The following is a 23574-nucleotide window of genomic DNA, read 5'->3' on the forward strand; positions in this document are numbered from 1 at the left end:
TATATAAATACGGAGCAATATGCGCACACATAACAGAAATATATATAAATATGGGGCAATATATGCACATATAACAGAAATAAATGTAAATACGGGGCGATATGCGCACACATGACGGGACTGCACATCCCTACGGGGCGCTCTGTACACCTATCTCCTGTACAGACACCGGCCCCCAGCAGCAGGCGCCCCCTCAGCCCCGAGCTCCCCTCACGGCCGTGCCCGCGCCGCGCTCCCTCAGCCCGAGGCGGGCGGGGGCGGGGCGGGGCGGGGGCGCGCACGCACGGCCGCCCGCCCGCCCCGCGCACGCGCACGGCCGTGGCGGGGCCGCGGGAGGCCGCGGCGCGCGGGGCCCGGCGGGCGCGAGGTGAGGGGGGGGGGGGGGGAGAGGGGGCGGCGGGGCCCGGAGCGGGGGGGGGGGGGGGAGCGGGGAGGGGGGAGCGGGAACGGGCGGGGAGGGGGGGGGAACGCGGGGCGCGCGGCGGCACCGCCGCAACGTGACGTACCTCGTGGGCCTGGGGGCGGGGCCTCGGCGGGAGGGGCGGGGCCTGAGGAGGGGGCGTGGTCTGTTGGAGAGGGGGAGGGGCCTCATGGAGGGGGAGGAGCCTCGGAGGGTGTGGCCGCGCTGTGGGTCCCCACGCCCATCCCGCTCCCCTCAGCGGGGCCGAGCGCCCGGGGGGGGCCGCTAATTGTGCAAAGCATTTAATGAGTTACTCCTGTCATTAACACCAAGGGGAGGGGGCACGCACACAGCTCGGGCAGGACGTCTCAGCCCCTCACGGCCCCTGCGTGGGGCTGGCCGGGTGCTTGGGGAGCCCTCACACACAGCTCAGCCACCGCCGCCCTGCTCCTAGGGAACGCTCAGAGCTTCTGCGGTCCCGAAATTGGGCTCCACAGACCCCCACGTCGGTCCCTGGCACACACACAGCAGGGAAGCTCCAAACCTGGCTATAAACCCACACCATCCCTGGTGGTGTGGTGCAGGCCAGAGCCGTGGCACTGCCGTCACTTCTGTCACCATCCCCAGCGCCCCGCGTCCCTTCTCACCACACATCCCGTCCCTCTGCCTCTGGTTTCTCCTCACAGGCAGAAAACACAATATCCGTGTCCAGCAGGCTGCTGACAGCCCCCTGCTTTTCTCTTCAGGACTTCCCCCAAGACTCCTGCAGGCAGGGGACAGCCCTGTGGGACGTACGCTGCAGGTTTTGGGGTGAAACAGCTGGACTCAGGAGCAAGGATAGCAGCCGGGGAGAGGGATGGAGCGCCTGGCCTCCTTCAGCAGTAAGTGCCCCGAGGTGGCGTCCAGAAAGCGTCTGGAGTGGTTTGAAGCTGTTGGCAGAAAAGGAGCAATGTGTGATCCACGGGGTCACTGCTTTGATCACATCCCCGGCAGCGTGACTACATGAATGAGTCGGGTCTTTGTTTCTCTCTACTTTTCGTAGTTGGGCTAGTTGAAATCCATTTTCTTTGAGGGAAAAATATTGCTCATGACGGTGTTTTGACTGCTTTGCAACGAGCAGAATAAGAACTGGCAGGGCAGCATTTCCCTCCTTGCTCAGCAATCTGAGCAGAGTCTGAGGCTTGGACGGGTGACAGGACCGTCGAGGCGATGCCCTCCCAACCGCAGCACTGTGCTTTGCGAGGCAGACGGACGGCAGCTCTCTGTGCACTGTGCTCCATGCACAGGGCCGTGGGTCTGCTCAGCAGCCCTGGGCAGCACTGCTGGCTTGTACCAGGAGGCTGCTGTGGAAAAATTCTTTGATTCCAACTCGATTGCACAAGTTTGGGTTTGGCCCTCAGTGCACCGGGTCTATAGCAGAGGTGAAAGTGCCAAAATCCGTCTTACAGATCTTTGGAGAAGCTGCAGGAGGAAAGAGATTCATTTTAAATTGCTGGACACGAGTGAGTGTGTGCGATTGCAAAACCAGTGCCATGTTTGTCCCATGAGATTTACTTTTGGCTTCGCAGATGACCCCTTTGATAAGCCTCCGTGCCGAGGCTGCTCTTCGTACCTCACAGAGCCCTACGTGAAGTGTGCGGAGTGCGGGCCTCCTCCCTTCCTCCTCTGCTTGCAGGTGAGCGCAAGGATAAAAGCAAAGACCTTCATTTCTTTGAGAAAGTCATCAAAGGCCTGCCCGGTGCCAGGCTGTTCCATAAGCACATTAATAACTGGGCTCTGTAAACTTGTATCAACACACTTATTTGCTCAGGGACAGGGAAATGACAAAGAAAATATGGGAGGCTGAAGAACTGAGGCATGAGCAGCCAGAGGAGATGTTTGTGGAGGCAGCCAAAGCTACCTAAATACACGCAGTCAGCCTGACTGTAACAGAGCATGCTGCTGCATGTCTAGAGAGGTATCGTTGCTGACATTTTTTATGGCATAGAAAAGAAAACCCATCAACACCCTTTCCCTGTCCTCACAACTTTTCTTCTCCTTTCAAATGGAAAAGGAAATTAGGGGGAAATTCGCAATATTTACAATAACTGTGGCCAGATATTGTTATTTAAAAATTTTGTGTGTGATCAGATAACCACAGAAGGTACTACTGGTTTTATTTATTAAATAAGTTTGCATTATTTATGATTAAAAAATGGAAATAACCTCTAATACTGAAAAAGGAGCTTAGCCTTATGCTCAAGTATGTACAACAAAACCATATTTTGTACAATGGATGTATTTTTTTCTTTTACCTGTCCTTAAAAAAAAACAGAAATGTAAGTGGTGAAAATACCTGCAAACTGTGCTGGTGCAGGAGACAGGAACGCTACAAAGCTTCAAAATTATTTTAACACATATTGTTCTACCATTATAATTTTTTTCTAAAGTGAAATCAGAAAAATTAAATAACATTTTTAGCATATCGGGTTGGATATGTTGGATATTTTGTATGCGCAGTGGTCAGAGAATAAAAGGAAAAAAGAAGCTGGTTAAAATGTTTTCAGGACAGAAGTGAGAGAGTAACAATAATGCTAATCTTTTGTTCCACAGTGTTTCACGCGAGGATTTGAATACAAGAAACATCAAAGTGATCATACTTACGAGATAATGGTAAATACTCCCTTAAGGTTATACCTACTCAATCTTGAACTCTCCTAACTTCCCAGGAGTTAGAATCTTGCTTAATAATATTATGTGAAAATGTTAACTAATACAGTTATTCGATTCAGAGGTTTAGAACTATTTAAAAACGAAAGTCTTCCTTGAGAGTAAAGAAAAACGTCCCCCCGGAACGTAATGGAATAGTGGAGACATTTAAAGGTACATTTTTTATTCTGCCTAGATAGCACAATGCATCTCACTAGACTTTCCAGTTCTTTAACCGTGATGAATCAACTTCTGTTTCTTTATTCTTGTTTGTTGTTTTTTTTTCTCCCCCAAAAATGAATCGCTTTAAAAGTCTTTGGTAATTTTTACTGTGTTTCATCACATAACTGTCAAATTACAGCTGGTAGGTAGAACATGTAACAGTGTATTCAGGAGAATAAACTAGTAAGAACAAACAAATTCTTACCGTAGGTGATGACTCAATAGCCTAAATAATTCAACAGTTATCAAGATTCATGAGATGGTAAAAAACTGCCAGTACTATACACTGTGTTGCCCTGTAGTCTAGAGCTTTTTTGCTTTTCATCTGATGGATTATAACAGAGAATCACAGCAGTTTGATTTGTCTTCTTTTTTCCTCCAGACTTCAGATTTCCCTGTCTTGGATCCTAACTGGACAGCTCAAGAGGAAATGGCACTGCTAGAAGCTGTGATGGACTGTGGATTTGGAAACTGGTGAGAATTTCGTGGCTCAGCCAATTTCAGCGAATGATGGGTAGAGTTTCATTTCACTGGATTGTACTGTTGAATGCATCAGTGCACGATGAATGTTCAGTGACTCATCATGGGTGAGACACTAATTTAGCAGCTAGAGCAGAAGACTGGGGTAGCAGATTCAGTTTTCATCTATTAGATACACAAAGAAATTGCTAAAGGCCTCTTGTGTGACGCAGGGCACCTCCAGCAAAGTACAAAGCTCCCTCCATTCACAGTAAAGTAACCCGTTTTTGAAGAAACTCAACTATTGCATAAGATTTTCTGTGCTTCATTTTACACCTGTGTAAAAAGCAACTGCAAAGTTTCTTATCCCGTGTGATTTCAGTTTGCTTACAGTTGGCTAGCCAGGTATTGTTTGTTTGTTTGTTTGTATCCTGCTTTTCTGTCACATTTAGAACAGACCATTGGAAATATTTAATATTTTTAGATTATGTTCTGTTAATTTCTGTAGTTGCTACAGGATTTTTATGCATCTATAAGGAAAGAAGATCTGTAGTCATGAGTTATCCCTCTTCTCCTTCATGGAAAGATTGCTATATTAAAAGTACAGAACTCCAAAATATATAGAAAGAGAACTGTGTGTTCTTATGTGTACAGTGCTAATTATGTGTACGGTCATAATTAAGGCTGAAAACTGTTTGTGGTTATGTTCGGCAAGTTTGCCGTCCAGTATCCTTTGCCATACTTTGCAATACAAGTAATCTTTTCCTTAAACACTTGGCTTTTTTCAGCCTTTTCCAAATAAAGGAGAAAACTGACATTTCTTCCTGAAATCCCTCGCATGCAGTGTAGTTTAACAAATTAAAACAATTGCTGCTGGTGTTCTGATATTTTAAGTCCTCAACTCACACATCCATACAGCCATTCTATTAAGATAAAATACATCATATTTCTACTCAACCGCTTTTCCAGGAAAGTTCAGCAAGGGTTTCTAGAATGTCTTTTGTACAACCACGTCAGTGTTTGAAAAAACTTGAACATCCCTATGCAAAAAGGAAAACCACTGTCCAGTTAAAATCACAAGAGCAATTTGAGAAGCAGAATACAATTGCTGACTTAGGATTTACCATTAGTTAGTAAAATGTATAAAAAGCCCTCAAATAACAATACTAAATTTTCAAACCTGTAAAAGATTTGATGTTCTGCCTGCCAGGGAGTTTCTCATATGGAAACAGTCAGCTGTATTGCCCATGACATCACCAAAGAAGTGCTCCCAAGCCCAGTAACTTCAATCAAACATCTAAGTATTGGCTTGGTGTTAGTATGATGGAAAGAGGGAATCTCCTGGAAGTATCTAGACCCTTTTGACTAGATCGCACAGCACATTCAATACAGATCTGAGACCAATATTTTGAAAAGAGCTCAATATTTCTGTGTAATTCATGTTAAGCCTCCCCCTCTTCCTACTTCAGGCAGGACGTAGCCAACCAGATGTGTACAAAATCCAAGGAGGAGTGTGAGAAACATTATATGAAACACTTTATCAACAACCCCTTGTTTGCATCTACATTACTGAACCTGAAGCAGGTGGAAGAGGCACAGCACAGCGAAACGGCCATCCCATTCCACCGTGAGTACCACCTGCCTGCTGACAGGGAGCTTCCTTGCAAGGTCTCCACTCCTCAGAATTGGAGTGAACAACCTTTGGAGAAAGACTGGTTTCTACTGGTTTCTGCCAAACCAGTAGAAATGGTCATTTGCAGAAATCACCATAGCAAAAGTCTGGATATACACATTAATTCAAAAGACAAGCTACCTCAAAGCTACCTCACATTTGGCTCAAAATAACAGCATGTGCTTCTTGTAATTACCAGTGTGAGTTCTCACCCCAGTGTTGAGGTGATTGCTTATCTTTTCCAGACCCTGTGTAGCAATTTTAACTGAAAAGGTGTTTCTACCTCTAAAATATTTCATCTGATTATCTATTTTCTACAGGCCTAGCTGGTGAAATTTGTCATAAAGTCACTCCCTTTAAGCAATGCTGATTTTATACCTCTCTCTTCAGAACTGCCTTTAAAAAGTATGTGTTGAATTTCAGCAATTTAACAAATGATCAGGTTTGTTTAAATTGAACATCTTTACAATTCCCCCAGTCTGTCAGCTGTTCCAGTGTAAGGCTCCCCAAAATAGCTGGGTGAAAAGATTGCCTGATATCTGGAGGTTTAAATTTCATTATAAAGTGTTTAGAGCTAAAGCAGTAGGAACTGGACAATTTTGGTTCTATTCCTGGCTGTCATTGATTTTTTTATGTGACATGGGCCAAGAGAAATTCTCCGTGCCTCAGCTTTCTTTATCTGTAGCATGGGACTTATAACGCTCAGCTCCTTCACAAGTGTGTTGTGAGCCTTGGTCCATTATTGTCTGTAAAACACTGAGATCCTCAGCTGGGAAGCGCTGTAAAACTTCAGAGCTGTAGAGCTTTAATTGCAGCTCTCTGTAAATGGCACCCAGAAGGTGGCAGATTTAACACCCCTGTTGCTATTAACTAAAAGAACCTGCACGCTGAGAGCAAGTCTCGGCAGAGGTTTACCAGGGGGATGCTGAGTTCTGAAATGCAGAGTTTATGTTTTATAGCCTGTTTATTACCTTGAATTTCTGTGTTTGACTTTCAAGAATACTGCAAAGATCTGAGATTACAGTATTTTTCTCCCAATAGATTTCTGAACATAACCCTGCATAAAACCCCAATCAGGGTGTTTTTCTTCAACTAATTATCCCCACTTTTGTTCAAAAGAAACACTTATTTACAATCTTTTTGCGTTAGAAAAGACCCCAAGCCCTACACAACAACTGAAAACCTTTATTTTTTCAGCTGCTGATGACCCCCCACGGCCTACTTTCGATTCCTTGCTCTCCAGAGACATGGCTGGGTATATGCCAGCAAGAGCTGACTTTGTTGAGGTAAGACTCTTCCTTCTCTCGTAATTTTATATTTGCTACTGAATGTGAGATCAGCAAACACGTGCTTGCATGCCTCTGCCCATAGGTCTTTATTCTTCATTAAGAAGTCTTTGGCAGAATGACAGGGCAGACTGATTAAACCAGGGATTTAATTGCAGAGGTGGCGCTGCAGGCCTGCAAAGCAGCGAGCAGGCAACCCGAGTGTCCCCGGGCTGTAAGGCTGCTGCTGCCACCAGATGTCCACTGTGAACGGCTCTTACTCAAACAGACTCGATGTCATGAATCGGATGCTTGGCAGAAGGGGTCAGATTCAGTATGCTTCTATTTCATTTGCCTTGGAGAAGCAGACAGGAGCCTGATCCAAAGGTCTCTTGAAAGGCTGCATTGTTTTCAGTGTTTTTAGCTGTGGGCCCAGGGCCCCGATTCCTGTTGCAAAACAAGCTCCTATACATAGAGGGATGAATTCCACCATAGAGGGGTGTGTTGTTTTTATATGTTTGAGCAGAATTTTTACCACAGTGTGGGAGCTATGGGGAGAACCTGATTAATTCTCATTATCCTATCACCATATCCTGTTCTGGTTACTGCCGGAAATCATTTAAGTTCCCCTGTGATGTACATTGCCCAAGGATGGAGCCTTGTACAGCCATGCACGTGTACATATCTGTGTTTTCAGTACTTATATGTGTACTGAAACTTGATACCAGTTTTTTAGTGCTAGCTAGTGACAGTTTATTAATCACTTCTGAACAGGAGTTTGACAACTATGCTGAGTGGGATTTAAGAGATATTGATTTTGTAGAAGATGATTCAGACATTCTGCATGGTAAGTCCCCTGTTTTCATACATTGTTTGAAAGCAATGTTTCACGGTGCATACACAGTGTTTCATTGGGTCTTTTTTCCTCTACATTAGAGCAGCATTTTCCTCTACAGTTAGAGCAGCATTAGTTGTACCTGACGAGGGTTGTTGTGTGAGTTCGCTTACTTCTGCTGAGTTTCTGTGGTACCAAATAACGGAAAGTATTAAAATTAGGTTTTAATCCATAGAGAAGTAAAGATCGTACTTTTTTTCCCACGTTTATAAGTACACATAATGTTTAAAAGTACCGTGCTTATGCTTCAGAATTCTTCCATCTATGTCAGGCTGTTCTCAGCTAAAGTCTTACCACCCTTTGGAGACAGACAAATCCTGTTATGTACAGACAGTCCTTCCAAACTTACAAAATCAGTTTGAAATTTAGCAGCGTACACATAGTTTTAAGGAATGCAAACTCCCTTGGCACAAAAAAGGTTATGAGAATCATACATCAGCCTCTCATCCCTTTTAACTTTTATTGAAAGGGGAGCTGGCTTTTGGACTTGTCACAGATGCATCGTGCCATCTCTCCACTGTTTTATTATTATTAAAACATATTTTATTGCTTCCATGTCCTATAGGGAGCCCTAGTAAACTGGAAAAGCAAAATACTTTCCTAGGTCTATTCATTAATTGTTAGTTTAATGTTCATTCAAGCTGGTTTATCAGCACCTTCTTCCATACCCCTCACACATTTCTTCCTCCCCCTGCACAATTCAGCCAATTAAGATATCTCCTACCAGCCTCCTGGTTTAAGTTGTAAATCTGACTGCAAAAATCAGCTTTCCTTTTCTGTTCAGAATACCATAAAGCTATGCAGGGCCAGACCAAAGGTCTCTATAGGTCAGTAACCTGCTAGTATCTCATAGCAGACACACAGAAGAATGTAAGAAAAGACAAGTACAAGCTGATACTTTTCCTGGTGTACCTTCCAAGTTTCCTGCAGTCATAAATTTAGCAAATTCTTGAGCCACAGGTTGTGTTCAGACCATTTTGGCCAAAGAATCTGTCCTGCATGAACTTAGCTAACTACTGTTGGAACTATATCTATATTTGTATTTTTGCCCCCATAACATCCTGTAGCCCTGAGTTGCACAATTGAGTTAGGAGTTCGGTAATTTAATTACATAGTGTGTGAAAAAATACTTCCTTCTGTCTGTCAAATATTTTGCCTGATAATTACATTGGGTGTTCTTTAGTCCATTCTTTAGTTGTCTTGCATATTTAGTACAGAACATCAGGCTTTTGCCATGTGAAAACTCCATTTGGCAGAGGTTAGGCAGCGTGACCAACTACATTTTCGATCCCTTAGCTCAGGGACTTTGGCAGCTTCCTTCCCACAGCTGTTCTGGATCTGCCTACGTGAGAGAGAATGCCTCTACAAGAATGAAGTCGCAGGGTCTAGCCAGCTGTTTTTCTCTTATATGAGGCATCTCAGGGAAGGAAAGAATGCTTTTCTAAAAGAAACTTTGGGATTAGATCTTTGCTTTCTCCAAGCTAGAAGAAAAAAGGAGGGAGCCACATCTCTTCCTGTCCTGCAGTTTTAAAGATCTCAGATGCTGACTTTGCTTGATTCACTGGGAATATTTTGCAACTTAATTGCATGAATAATACCCTACAAAATGGTTCACCATTTAGATTTAAAGGAAGGGGCAAGCGCTCGGACTGCTTAGGAAATCTTTGCACTTTCTAGTTGCAGGCAGAGGAGGTTGCAAGGCAGCCCTGGAGGCACAAGTTCTGGCAGTCGCTCCCAAGGATGCCTGTCCTGTCTCTCACGTGCCTCACTACCCCAGCCCTGCCCACTGGCAAACTTCTTACACTGCATCTCGCAGAAGTGTCCTTGAAAAGCAGCCCTGTGGCTGCCTTCCACTACACCTGCTTGAGACAAATTCTTTGCTGGCCAAATAGCAAACTTTTTTCCTTCCATAAGATACAAGACAATGGCCGAAATACTCCATGGTATTTATTCTTTTATGTAAGGTTCTGACACACTCTGCAAGTAGATACCATGTTTGCTTAGGGTCCTGCTTTCCTCCAGGGGGAGTAAATTTGGGTTGTAGCCATTAAGTTTGTCCCAGCCAGGCACACACTGGATACGCAGCCTGTTTGCTTTGATTAGTTTGCATTCTTCCCATTATTTGGGCCTTGCATGCCAAGCAGAGGTTAGTTAGCACAAAACAAAGCTCTCACTCATTAGCATTCAAAAGTTTTTGCAGACCAAATGAGGCTGAAGAGGAATGAAAAGCAAAGAAACTGTTTTGGACACTGTCTTAAGAAACCAAAATATTTTGATTTTTTGGAACGGAGAAAGAAGCCTTGAATTCCTGCCTATCGCTGGAGCCTGCAAAGCCACTCTGACCATCTCACAGAATGGCAACTTATCTTCAGTTACCAGTACAAACAAGTAACTCCCTAGTATAATTCATGGGGGAAAGAGCAATCAAATAATTTTTGTTCGTACAGCGTCTCTTTTCTCATTTCAGTGCAGCAGGTAACAGTATAATAGTCAGAGTTATTCCTGTATTCCAGAGCTTATAATCAGTTGTCTCTTTGTGAATATGTTTATCAAAAACAAAAGGCCCTCCAAAAGTACATGTGGCAGTAAATACTGTTTTTTTCTGTACATAGAAGTTCCCTTTTTCCCTTAATTTATTCTCATGAATGTTCCTTCCCCTCCCCAGTTGATCGTAATTTCTTTTAGAATATTGTGCACTTAGGTGAAAGCATCAAAATGCAATGGTTATTGGTGCACAATTGCTTGTGATATTTATAGAGGCTCTCCAGTGCAATTTGTGCATGTACTCATTAAATTCTGCCCACACAAACCCCAGAAAATAACATGCTAGCTTAGCTTGCACAGGGTTTAAAAATACAAAAATATTTTCCATGAATTGGCACTGATTCCAACACTTAGTAATATATTTCATTCATGTTTAACTTACTGCATTTCCCGTTCTTTTATCCCCACATTTAAGCAAGAAGGAGAATTCACTACCCTTGCCTGCTCTTAAATTAGGAAACTTAAATACCCCTTTATGAAAATACACTGTGGTTCTTGAACACTGCTTTTGAAAGAGACTTCCAAAAAGAAGTGAGAACGTTTGTACTACCCCTCCTGCCTTCGTACATATTTTTTCTCCTAGGTTAACATCAAATCAGTTTTGCATAAATTCAAGACTTTTTTGTTAATATAGGATCAGCAAGTGTAACTCAAAAGCAATGGCACCTGAGCTGATGTGCACAGCCCTTGGGCTTTCGCCCTGGTTATAAGAAATTCTACCCAGCAGACTGCTCAGATGAATTGCCTAGAGGCTAAGGGCTTCTTGGTGTTTACACATGAACACATATTTTAGAATAGACACGTAACCGCATAACCACACTTCTTTCTTAATTGCCTTATTCATTATTTATTGGAGAGTCCAATCAATAAACAGCCAGTATCGGTTTTGCTCTTTTCTTGTAACTACAGGAGCAGGGGTGGATTCTGGATTCTGACACATTCTGTCCACCTTTGCTTATGCAGCAGCGGGGGCTGAAAGGGGACATGTTCTTGCCTAGTTTCAAGCAGTTGCATGTTGTCTTTTCAGACTGTAAACCCACTGGCAAGTCTTAAGCCTGCTCCTTCAGGGAGCATACTGAAATGCTTAAAGTAAAGGAAAAAAAATCCAACCAACTCTACGCTCATTTAATGACCTAGAATTTGTGTATTATTTAACAAAATGAGGGAAGGGAAGGTGATAGGTGTCTCCTTATCTTTTCTGCTGAGAATTTACCAAAGAAGTTTATTAACCTGATGGTCACAGGAAAAAGAAGCTGAAGGATCTCTGAGTGGATCAGCCAGGGCTGCAGACAGATTTCATTTTGAAAAGGATATGATTTCTAATGAGCATGGCTTTTTCCTGTACTTTTCCACATTGCCGTGAACTATTCTCTTTGTTCTTCTAGCAGATAGATAAGTTTAGACGTTAACGAGCTAAAATCTTGTAGATGTTTTCAAGAACGGTAGCAAAGGCTACTTTGAATCTTCTCAGTTCAGAACTTTGCCTTTCTATTTTTTGGAGTTCCTCATTATGTGCAAAGAAGCCTTTGTCCAAAAGCGGTACCTCAGATCCTTAAATCTGATAAACTTACTTTTCAGGAGAAAGAATATTTAACAATGGCAACGTATGAAGGAACAAATACGTGCTAATGGTAAAACAGTCCAAGATCATATAAAGGAAAAGAGTTCTCAGAATCTACCCAAGTTCCTATATACAGGCAGTAACGTGTTTGCAAGCAGCAAAAGAAACGTCCTACATATAACATATACAGTCTGAAGAATATTAATTTCTGGTGGTTTTATGCCCCTATAAAATTGCCATGGGATTTTTCAAACATCAAAGTGACAACTTCAGCCTGCCATGATCATAAGGGCTTGAAACTTAGCGTTAACACAGTGATTCATTACATATTTTCTAATCTGTGTTTTTCTATTTTGCAGCTCTGAAGATCGCAGTTGTAGATATCTATCATTCCAGGTTAAAGGAAAGACAGAGAAGAAAAAAGTAAGTTTTCAAGCAATAAAGCAATAACTACGTTCCTTTGCTTCGTTACCATGTTTTATCCCCCAGTGCTGTCCTAATACTAAGGATAATTAATTTCCTGTAGCACCCTTCCAGACAATTGCCAGGTATAGAGACCTTCTGCTATGAGATCTGCGTGACAGGCTTCATTCTGGATGTGTAGTTCTTCTCTGCATAGATTCAGATCAAGCACATGGCTTTAGCTATGGTACCAAGCCAGAAAACACAGATTAACAGGCCTTGATCCCTTTTTTGTACACGTGGGTAACAAAGGACCTCTACACACCTTAATTCTCCTTTGAACACTCAAAACAAGTCATTAATTTTGAAAAGCCTATTTTCCAATGCTCCTTATTGCAGGAAAATCACAGTCACAGTGCTCTTCACATTACTATCCCCAATCCAGTTATATTTAAAAAAAAAAAAAGTTTCTAGGACACCTTATGAGATGGCATGGTCATTCTGCAGAGTGAGAACTGAAATAATATCTGGGAAAATGGTGGCAGATCCAGAGGTAGGAACCAGAAAATAAGACAAATCTCTGTTCTTTTTGTTCCCTATGTAATATCGATGGACTGCCTATAATTTATTTGCTACTTAAGGGGAAAAAAAGCTGTCAGTCTGTGACTAATTGCTAGCCCCCCCCCCCAACATACTTTCTCCATAGAAATGCTTGCATCATTTATTTTTTGACTGTTAGTGGTCCAGAAGTTAGTTTTTTTCACAATGTATAATGACGATAACTATACTGCTGGCATGAGTTTGAATAATTTATTCAGTTCATTTGACAGCTTTTTCAAATGACTCAATCTATTCATCAAATTCAATTTTATTATAACTTTCAAATACTTTGTTCAATATTTAAAATTATATCTTCGTGTGTTATTGCCTGCTGGAAGAATTAGTAATTTGTAGTAAGACTCCTCCACTCCTTCCTATAATACATCATAATTCTAGTGAAGGACAGGTTAGGAGCTCATATCTATTGACGCGGTTCTTTATAATTCATAAATTAAAAATATTTATGTGGTATAATTTTCAGTTTGGTGCATCATGTCTTAATAAAAGAAAGTGGTATAACTCATACCAGTGTCAGTTTTTGTAAGGTTTCTCCAGCTGGATGGGACAAAAATCTGGAAGAGGATGTAAAAATGCTGATGTCACTCACAGAAAGTCGTCTCTACATGGGACAGGAACATTCTTTTATACATAGTGAAGAAAATGGAATGGGTTTTATAGAGCAAAGTCCAAGCTGACCCTGATGAGCCTAGCTGTGCGGTATCTCGTGTCATTTGCAAGAATCAAGTTGGGTGTTGAGCGAGTTGCCACATAGCAATGGCCACATGACATTTCCAGAAACCTGTGACAAATGTATTTGTCATCCCCTTGTAAATATCTTACCTGCCTTATTACACTGCTCATTTCCCCAATCCTGTCATGAACATTTCAAACTCATGAGTTATCTAAAGCATTTTCTTTTTAAAATCCAAGCTGTCACGGAAATCTCCTCCATCCTGCTCCCAGTGACAACATTTACCCTCCATCTCTCACCCTTGCTCTAGTGGAAGGACATTTGTGTCTTGCTGAAGCTGGAAATCATGCTTCAGGAGACATTCGCTGTGCTTCCAATTTTGGAAAGACAAGTTATGAGACACTGCAGATACGAAATCTGTGTCTAAAAAAGAATTTTCAAACCCTTTAAAGCAACTGTAGCTCCCTCTGTGCTTAGTGCTGCCAGAGCTGGACTAATGCACACCACTATCCAAAGCCTACCCTGATTAAAACTTCGCTGCATCACTGCGTCATGTTCCTCAGCTGGCCAGAGTTATAGAACGTTAATGTGTGATTAGTTTTAGGCCCCTGTGATAGTTTAAATCAAAATGTTTAAATCAAACTGAAGATTTTGCATCTATGAGGTAACACGTGAATAAATGCCTTTTGTTAATACCATTTTGCTCTTAATTACAGAATTATAAGAGATCACGGCCTAATCAACCTCAGAAAATTTCAGAGTGAGTACCAAGTGTAACTGTTTAAAGTGGCCTCTGCTCGGGAGACAAAACTTTGTATGTTCACCAGTGTGGTTTATACATACTGGGCCATACTCAGATGTTCTGAATTCCACCAGATTTCCTCCTGCTCAGCCATTTCCAGCTGGCTGGCTCTGACTGCTCCCAGCTCAGTGGTATAGTTAGTGCTTCTGAATTGCTCTTCAAGAGCATTTCAGTCTCCTCACTGAGTAGAGAGAGGGCTGGAGGTGAAATCTAGGTCTTTTAAGTGCATCTCACTAGTCTAAGAAATTATCAAACAACATTTAAATATCGTCCTTTTTGGCTCTAATTGTGAGGGCTGTATAATTTTGTTGCTTCTTACTAATAAATTTGTAGTTGTGATACCAAAATGGCAAAGAGATGTACCAAATCTTGATATTTGGGCAGTTCATTGGGGGCTGGTATAGTCCTTTCAAGTTCCCCTCAATTTATGTTTTTATAGTAGGAGTAATATAGGATACAAATAATTTATGTATAATTTTACGTGTTTTTTTTTTTTTTTTTTTTGGTTGATGTTTTATTATAATAGCTGAAAGCAATTTGTGGAAAATTTGGTAGCATTCCAACAATTTCTTGGGACGTCAGTCCACTCTGGCTCCACTATTCAAGCTACTGTTTATGAATCCAGGCCTTACCAGCATAAAGGAAAAGAATACAACCACTAATTTAGTTTACTAGTACTAATGGTAGAGGCATTTTTCCTAAGTACTTTGCCCGTCAGTATCTCAGCATCTGTTGCAACTAATGGAATTTGGGCATATCTGTGAATTTAGCCACTGTTTTTTGCTTGTTTGTTTTACCATTTTGGTGCAAATCACACCCAAGTGTAGGGAACTATTAGTAGTTACCATGAAAGTACCCCTGTCTTTTCAACATAATCTCACAAGTCCAAAGACACTGCTGACAAAGTTATCACTTTTCCCCCCTGTAGTTTTGGAAAGACGATACCCGAAGGAGGTTCAAGACCTTTACGAAACAATGCGACGATTTGCACGAATTCTTGGACCAGTAGAGCATGATAAGTTCATTGAAAGCCATGCATGTGGGTATTTGAAGATTTTAGCATATACATTCTTCAACGGGTATAATAAGGGGTTGCATCATCTACAGCCTTTCCTAAATATATACCACTCCTGGAAGGAGGTTGTTTTCTTCTCCTCCCTGGTCTGCCTGCCTCAGAAAAACAAATGTGTTTGTGGGTTGATACATTACACATGTAGCAAGTGTTTCTTTCCACTAAACTGTGTCCCGGTTCTGTGTTTCATTTCCCAGTTGGGAAACCTTCCAGTCACATGTTAGAAGTAGTATTTTCTTATCAAAACGCTATTGTTCCTTTACTGGCACTGCGCATCAATGAAAGCACAAAGTCCCTAAAACTGGTGCCTGGATTGAGATAGGGAGCTGGCAGCAAACTGTGAATTCTTTGAAAGATATGCGTTAAACTATTATGTGTGTACATAATTATATAGTGCGGCTGTCATTACGTTCCTTACCTTAAAGGAAGAGGCATTGTTCCATCACCAAATCATCTCGAGTCTTTATGCATAATCACAGCATGCATTTAGTCAAATTCCAATACAAGTCATTACATCCTGCTTAATTCTGTGACTTAAACTGGGAAAATCATTGCTCATTAGAAAGAACAAAGCATTTCAACAGTTGTGACTGTGTTTTCAGGACACTGTGTTGAATACCAAACGCATGATCCTGCAAATCATGAGTCCAACATGTGAGCGCTAGTCCTGAGCTTAGTTTTGTTGTGGTAGTGACAGCAAAGTCCTCACGTTAACCTGAGAGTCAAGTGCACACGCACATTACACAGGTCTCCTGAGTACTATGACTAAACAAATTTGAGACAATCTGTGTCGCTCACTGTGAAGCCAAGCAAAGCATTGAAGCCAGCTAATAACAGCTACACGCAGTAAATAACTCTGAGCAAAAGAAACATGGGTATTTAATCTTACCAACTGCAGAAAAAATTGTCTACAAGGAAAAATTTTAGAAGGTCCAGTTACAAAAATCATAGTTCAAAGACAGCACTGGATGCCATAAGGGAGCCTGGATGAGTAGTTTTTCAGCCCTACTGAAGTGCCTTCCAGAAATCCTACATTATTGCTACTTGCTTTGTCCAGGGTATGGCAAAGAAACTGTCAAAGCATGAAGATAAAATAACTTTTCTGAGCACTCAAATGCTAGAAAACAGCTTAAATCTGTGATCAAAGTGTGTTATGACACAGACAATGAGTTTGAGATCTGATATGGGCTTGTGCAGAGGGGTTAACCCTGTCTGTGGTTCTGTACACTTCATACCTCAGCTGCCTAGACAAATAAGAAATTGGAATATTCCCAGTACACCACCATTCACTGCCATCCCCACTGACCCACATTTGGTATATTGTTTTTTTTGGATTTTCCTTCTGCTTCCTGTTGGGGTAAACCAGTGGAATTTGAGCTGCGAAGGGAAATAAAACGACTGCAGGAATACAGAGCAGCAGGAATCACCAATTTCTGTAGTAAGTACCTGAGGGGTTATTCAGCCCGTTCCCATTCATCACGGTGTGGAAGGATGAATTTGCAGCATTTAGGAAGCGTTGGAATCAAAGATACTTTAAAAATGTGTTTACCTAGCTCTAAGTGAGCAAGGCTTTAGCAGTAATCTATCTGTTCAGCTGTGCTTTTTCGAGTTGCTTTGAGCCATCAGCTAGGAGAACGCGCTGCCTAGCCAAGCTCTGCTTTAGTGACCCTTCCACAAAAGTTCCAGAAGAAACGTACAGCATTGCACAGTGCTAGTGCTGCACCTCTGGGCATTTTGACTGTCAATAAGTGTGATATCTGGAGAGAAGGCTAATACCTCTAAATTAAAAAAATGGCCTGTTCTGTCCTGGAATTCCTTTTTGTTTGTTTTTGGCCTGAAACTGACGGCAGGGAGGGGTGTGGGGTTCAGTCCAATACCTCCTTATGCCAAGTAGTTGTCATGAGGGAGAATAGCAGAGTCGGGTCCAGAGCTAGAGAACAGTTTCTCCCTAATTGCGTAAAGCAGAAAAAAACAGCAGTTCTGACCAAAGCAGCTGGAGAGAATGTGCTATCTGTTACCCCCAGGTGCGAGAACGTACGATCACCTGAAGAAGACAAGAGACGAGGAACGCCTGAAGCGCACGATGCTGTCGGAAGTCCTGCAGTACATCCAGGACAGCAGCGCCTGCCAGCAGTGGCTCAGTCGACAAGCCGATATGTACGGTTACAGTAAGACTGCCTTTCACACACGAGCTGTAGTCAGAGAGGTACAGAAACACTTCTCTGTCTGGTAATAATGAATGCATTCCCAATTGATTCCAGTAGGAACAGTCTGCAAAATTCAGGAGGGTGAGAAACTGGGTAGGAGCAATAACACTTGCTGAAGTTCAGGCAAGGAAGTGACTACTGTGGGCTCAAAGTCTCTGCTTTCTGCATATTATGCTTCAGGAACTTACCTGCTGTTAATAAAGTCATGGAGGGAAATGAGGTCTTTTAGGATAGTAATGAGAGCAGAGATGACACTTAAAAATGTTTCAGATGATTTTAGATGTAGCAGCATTATTAATGTCTAGTCACCCTGCACAAGCGCTTTGATTGAGGGAACAAGCTGCGATGCAAAGGAAGTGTGTCCTGTGTGCTACGTGATCCGAGAAGATGATTTGTAATTTCCCCAGTCAGTCTCCACTGGATCTTTCATTCTTTAAAAAACAAAAAAATAATAATAACAGGTTTCAGACATGGTCTTCAGTCTGGGAGTGGTAAATATTTAGAAATCCTGTTGACTTCAGATCAGGGCCTGGGTTATGCAAGTTGAATCAGAAGTTGGAAAAAAGTAGTCTCAGAGCCAACACACACAGTTATTCTTACAAAACATGACGACAAATTGAAATTTTCCTTTCTTTTCAGTGATTCTGGCCTGACTCCCGCAGCACCGGTTCCTTCGAATTCAGGTAACTGTTAGATGATGGTGTGTGATAAAAAGCCAGCCAGCCATACATCAGTAATACTGTTCGGACAACCAGCTGAAGAGTGACTCCTTTTCTTGAGTACAGAAGTGTCAGTCCTCAAGTCTTACAGTTAAGCACTGATTTAGTCAATGTTGCCTCAACCTGCAACTCATTCCACGTGCAAAGCCTATATTTTTTTTCTGAATTTCTGGATTTTTCTATTTACAGACTGAAAACCCATCCTAAAGCTACATTAACAAGGCAGAATAGACCGTATTTTTCACATGGGAACAAAATTGTACCTTTAAAAGATAAAGCTAATCCAGTTTTTAATAGAGCTATATACGACACATCATAGCAATATGAACCCAACAGAACTTAGATTTAGGAGGAAAGGATGTCAAAAAAGAGATACCAAAGAAGCAGGCAGTAAAGCAGCAAGAGGAGCCCTGCTTCTTTCAGTGCCCAGTAAGGACAGATTCAGGGATCAGTCGAGGCCCTTGTGAACAAGACCTCTGTACGCTCGTAGCCTCATTTGTCGAGGTCACCAGATGGCACGCAGTGAGACGAGGATAAAGTTTTAGTACAAGGCTATCCAATGTTGCTGGGGAAAACCAGCTTCTAGTTGTCTCTATAGTTTTCATGTGGATGTTCATAAACCACTTGAACCAAACTTCTAGGTGGCCACTAAGCCTACATGTTCTACCTCATTTCTGCCACAGAAGCCCTGGAAAGTAGGGTCAAAATACCAAGCAATTAGTCACTGCAGAAATCAGTATACACATTGTTTTAAACCTATTCAATGATAGCTGAAATCTGCTGTTTTGAGGAGAATGTAGCATTGTGCAGCTCAGACTGGGTACCGTGAAGTGGAGATAGCCTCCCCTCAGCTGAAGGGCCAGTACGAACGAAACCGATCGGTTGTGAACTATTTATTTTGTGGCCAGTAAGGGAGAAGAGCCCCAGAGAAAATGAATTGTTTTGCTTATGGAACTCAGATAGCACGCAGTATTTACAACCAATATCACATGTTGAACAAAACCCAAACAAAATACCAAATAGTTGCTAATTAAGTGAACATCCTGCATACTGAATAAGGCAGGGATACCGTGGAAAAACTGCCACGTGTCTGTATAATTAAAGGCTGCATCATACTGAATATACAAGAGGGCAAATTAACGTTGCTTAACTTTAATTCTAGATTTTGAGATCTCAGATTTGCAGCCTTAATATATTTTGTTTAGTGCAGTTTGTATGTGTGTGTCATTTCCTAGGTCCTTAAAAAAGCAAAACCAAATTCTACACTGTCTCATTGCTGCATGCGAGGTACAGGCCTTGTAGGAAGGGAGCACTGCTGGGAAATTGCTTCCTCTGCACCTGCAGAGCCTCACTGCTCCAGTTCTTAGTTCTTAAGGGCTTCTTTCCCTGACCAGACTCCTCACCCAGCCTTTCCTGTGGGGGCACGGGGAGAGAGACTTCAGCCCCAGAGACAGGGTTGGGAGCAGCAACCAACGGGCCCTGGGAAAACGGAGCTGCAGATTCTCCAAGATCTCACACTTTGCCAAATTTGGGACGTCTGTCCTGGGCCAGAGGGCTCTCTCTGACGGTGCCAGCTCTGCAGCCCACCGCACAGGGTCAGCAGAGTTTCTAAAAATGCCAGTAAATACCCCCAGATTTGTTCTGAGCTCTGGAACTTGGCAGGGGAGAGGAAAAAAAAAAAAAAAAAACAACAACAAAAACCTGCAGGTAGCCCTTGTGACATTTTAAGCTACACAGTTAAAGTTCCGCAAAGTTATAAACAGTTGTGAAATGGAGAACTATCAGACCACCTTGTGACAGATACTTCTTTCAGGGCTGCTTATCATCACAGACAAAAATAAATCCATTAACTGCATTTGGCTTTTGCAATATCCACATCATGTTTAAAGGCATTTAAAGAGAACTCTGCTTCAGGAAGTCACCAGTGTAGCCAGAGAAATCACCTGCTATCCTCAGCAATAAGCAGTCTCCCATCCTCACCAGGTACGTGGTGCACAGCTGCTGGGGGCCAGCCCTGCACGCTGAGCACACCCAGGGCACACCCTCGCTCCAGCACCTCCACGCAGCCCTGAACTCCCCGACCCCAGCTGAAGGAGTTTCGTCAGAAGGTTCAGCCCAGCTCACACACGGCCAGTTCCCCTCTGACAGAAAGCCATTGTCCTCCTGTTCCTCCCAAAAGCCGCTGAGGCATCGTTAGCAGCACGGGAGCCCTCACACAAGCATTCACAGCGCTTAATTACATCAGTTGCAAAACCATGCCTTATCAAAACAGTGTCGTTTTTATGTTAAGCCCTAAATAAGTCTCTGTGTAAACCCGTGGATCACAGCAGGTTAACATCATGGGGATTTAATTGCCTCTGAAAACACGCCTAACCCTGACACGTCCAAACTGCTGCCAGAGTTTGTCAAGGTTCCTGGTTCTTGTCTCCGCAGGTAGACGGAGCGCCCCACCACTGAACCTCACGGGTCTGCCAGGCACAGAGAAGCTCAACGAGAAGGAGAAGGAGGTAAGGAAGGGAAGGAAAAAAGGAAAAGGTAATTTATATCAAACATTATCCCCACGGCGCAGGTGTACTCGCACCATCTGTCCCAGGTGCTGTGAACATCACAGCAGCTGTAGGCCCTGACAACTTTTTCCTGCTCACAATAGCCACTCATTCCTTCCAGTCAGCTTAATTGCAGTTAGTGAATATGTACAACACGGCTGCAGCAAATTACCTTATTTAGCAAAGAAAGGTGGAGAGAGCCAAGGTGTCATTACATGCCATTATAACGTCCAGAAATGACACTGTCTTCCTCCATTATGCTCCAGGGTGAGCAGAAGGGTTATATTTTCTTAATGAACATCTATTTAAAAGTGGTAGAGGATTTCATTAAGGCCTTCACTGGACAGATCACGGAGCCTGAATAATGCAGCTCCTCTTGTGCTCCAGGTGTCTCAAAGCCAAACCTCAACCAGTTGTGGTTGTTTGTTTTGCTTTGTTTTTATTTAGCACTGCTGTGAATCACAGAGGTGATAAGTGCGTTCTTGTTTTTTCCATATTTCTGCCCTTTAATGTGTATATCAAGCTCTTTGTATACCCACGGCAGAGCGGGGAATTTGGCTTTCTTTAAGCTACGACTTGTTAAGCTTGGCCTGGTGTTGGAGCTTGCAGAGCCACACAGAGCACTCTTGTAGTCACTTCAAGTACTCAGAGGCAGGGGGAAGATGAACAAAACATCCAGAAACGGGATCACAGCCCCCAGGAGAGGGAAATGAAGCAGCAAGGGGCCTGCCGTGCGTTTGTGGCTCGGTTTCTTTTGCAGCCCATTCCAGGCCTATCCTTCAATACAGCTGTTTGGTGAAAGACAGCTCTGAAAAGCTACTGAAATAAAAGGTTTGGGGTTGTTTGTTGTTCTTCTTGTTTGCTCGGTTAGTTGGTTTGTTTGTTTTTAAATAGAAGTCATAATCTTAGTTTGTCCACAAGGCAGGTTTCAGTGTTTGCGAAACATTTCAGAGATCTCCCTCTGTGTGCAAACGGTTTCCCCTTCACTGGGGATGGAGGCACTGAAAATCAGATCACAGGTTGACCATGGACCATGGCATTTCTGGCTCCATTAAGTGCATAAATAATTGTGACTAGGACATTAGCGTGTATGGGGAATCTGATTTCCTTGTCAGCTGAGACATACAGTCTGAGTTCCTCTGAATTCCGCAATTTCCTATCAATGAGGAGCAATCATTAAGCATTTCCTTATTAAAAGGAGGAGACAGCCGGTTTCTCCACTGGGAGCAATACAGCTCACCATCTAGAAGGCAGCTGGTATTTGGAAGCTAAATGGGAGCACAGGAGCCCCTGAAAGCAGCTCTCTGAAGCCTGCAGGAGCACCTCGTGGTGCTTTTTGCCAAACTTCCAAACACAAAGTGCAGTTTCCCTGCACAGTTTCCCCTGCATGGTTTCCCTCCTGGATTTCTGGAGGGGGCAAGCGTTGTGTGCGTTGTGTGCGTTGCTTCTTTTGTAGAAAGATATTAAAGACTTAGTCTGCAGGGGATTAATAGACAGATGCCCTCCCTGGCTCCTGTCCAGCGAGCTGAATTGCCGGTTGCAAGTCTCTTTGGCATGCGTACTTCCCTTGGTCTGCAAAGAACAACGCCCACACAGGACACACTCATAGTTACGCTCCTGTGAGCTGAGAGCCTGCTTTCATCCTCCTAGTTTATTTTTCAGTCAGGAATGTTTTTGAATGTAGCAGCCAGCAAGCTCCTCCTCTCCCTACCTGTGGATCGAAACAGCTCGTAAGGCAATTACCCTGTGCCTCCCCCACACAAAAAAATACACTGGGAATGTTTTCAGAAAAATATTCACAATGTTACTCCCCCAGCAGAGATCACAGAATGGCAAAGCGTGACAAGCGTTTGTGTTTATTAACTTCGCCTTTTGTCTTCCAGCTCTGTCAGATGGTGAGGCTGGTCCCTGGAGCCTATTTAGAATATAAAGCTGCTTTAGTGAACGAGTGTAACAAACAAGGAGGCCTGAGACTTGCACAAGCTAGAGCGCTCATCAAGATCGATGTGAACAAGACCAGGAAAATCTATGACTTCCTTATCAGAGAAGGGTACATCACGAAAGCCTGAGGACAGGCAGAAGAGCTTTGGCTGGAGCAGACAGATGTGAAGAAGGTTTGAAGTCACTTGGACAGCGCTGAAACATTTTAACAGAGTTGAATGAAGGACATTTCCCATTGTCTGAAATATTTAGGAGCTTCTTTTTGTAAAAAGAAGTAGGAAGCTTTGTTGAGTTGTGTGAATACTGACATTTCCTTGTCTGGTTTCCTTTTAATTCTGCTGTTTAACACTGCTGTTGTCAGAATTACACCACCAAGTAGCACTGGAAAGGATCGTATGTCAAATAAGTTAATCTTAAATGTGAATGGGCATTCACTTCTAACACCTCGTGTAACTAAAAAGGGAATCACGGTACTTTTACTCTGACAGTGACACGGAATAAGGACAGAAGGGCAGCACGTAAGGAGTCACGCTTTTACTTTGTGTGAGTACAGGGCATAGAAATGGGTCCCCTCCCTTCTTGTACTCCTTCCTAAAACAGCGTCAGCTTCCAAAGGAGATAGCACATGCTGGAGGCTGTAAAAATAGAGCTTGCAATAGTCCGGTCTTTTTAACTTAATTATGATAAAGGATGGGAGAGGACATTCCAGAGAAGCTCCTCAGCAGTTATTACTTTTATGTGATACTAGCACATATCACAGCATGAGAGCGCTGTACAAACCAATAAGCTTCATCTGCTCCCTACTTGATCTGCGATTGCCACGTCCTATATAATCCTTCGCTTTCAGTCTTCTGATTTGGTTGCCCCAGCTCATTGGAAAGGCTGGAT

The 23574-nt window shown here is 42.9% G+C and overlaps 2 protein-coding genes across 4 annotated transcripts in view; one reads left to right on the forward strand and one right to left on the reverse strand.

Annotated features, from left to right (window-relative positions):
• Positions 1 to 527, reverse strand: part of ACACA (acetyl-CoA carboxylase alpha) — a 125055-nt gene extending 124528 nt beyond the window's left edge. The window contains exon 1 of one of the 2 annotated variants that reach the window (XM_084493481.1): positions 507 to 527. The gene's annotated coding sequence lies outside the window, so the exon portion shown is untranslated. The remainder of the gene's footprint in view (positions 1 to 506) is intronic. The other variant, XM_084493482.1, reaches the window with a different exon arrangement.
• Positions 304 to 23074, forward strand: TADA2A (transcriptional adaptor 2A). 2 transcript variants are annotated; one of them, XM_084493486.1, is made up of 16 exons: positions 304 to 367; positions 1147 to 1281; positions 1969 to 2075; positions 2993 to 3052; positions 3693 to 3784; positions 5239 to 5396; positions 6639 to 6727; positions 7481 to 7553; positions 12066 to 12129; positions 14116 to 14159; positions 15130 to 15240; positions 16640 to 16711; positions 17298 to 17430; positions 18120 to 18163; positions 20633 to 20706; positions 22629 to 23074. In XM_084493486.1, the coding sequence occupies exons 2-16, from the start codon at positions 1257 to 1259 to the stop codon at positions 22812 to 22814; spliced, it is 1332 nt and encodes a 443-aa protein (XP_084349612.1). In that variant the 5' UTR covers positions 304 to 367; positions 1147 to 1256; the 3' UTR covers positions 22815 to 23074. The 2 variants fall into 2 exon arrangements, with proteins under 2 accessions (XP_084349612.1, XP_084349613.1); XM_084493487.1 differs by having other exon boundaries at positions 323 to 367; positions 1087 to 1281.
• Positions 23075 to 23574: the final 500 nt, after the last annotated feature.

Source organism: Aythya ferina (assembly GCF_964211825.1).
Source record: "Aythya ferina genome assembly, chromosome: 19".
Lineage (NCBI taxonomy): Eukaryota > Metazoa > Chordata > Aves > Anseriformes > Anatidae > Aythya > Aythya ferina.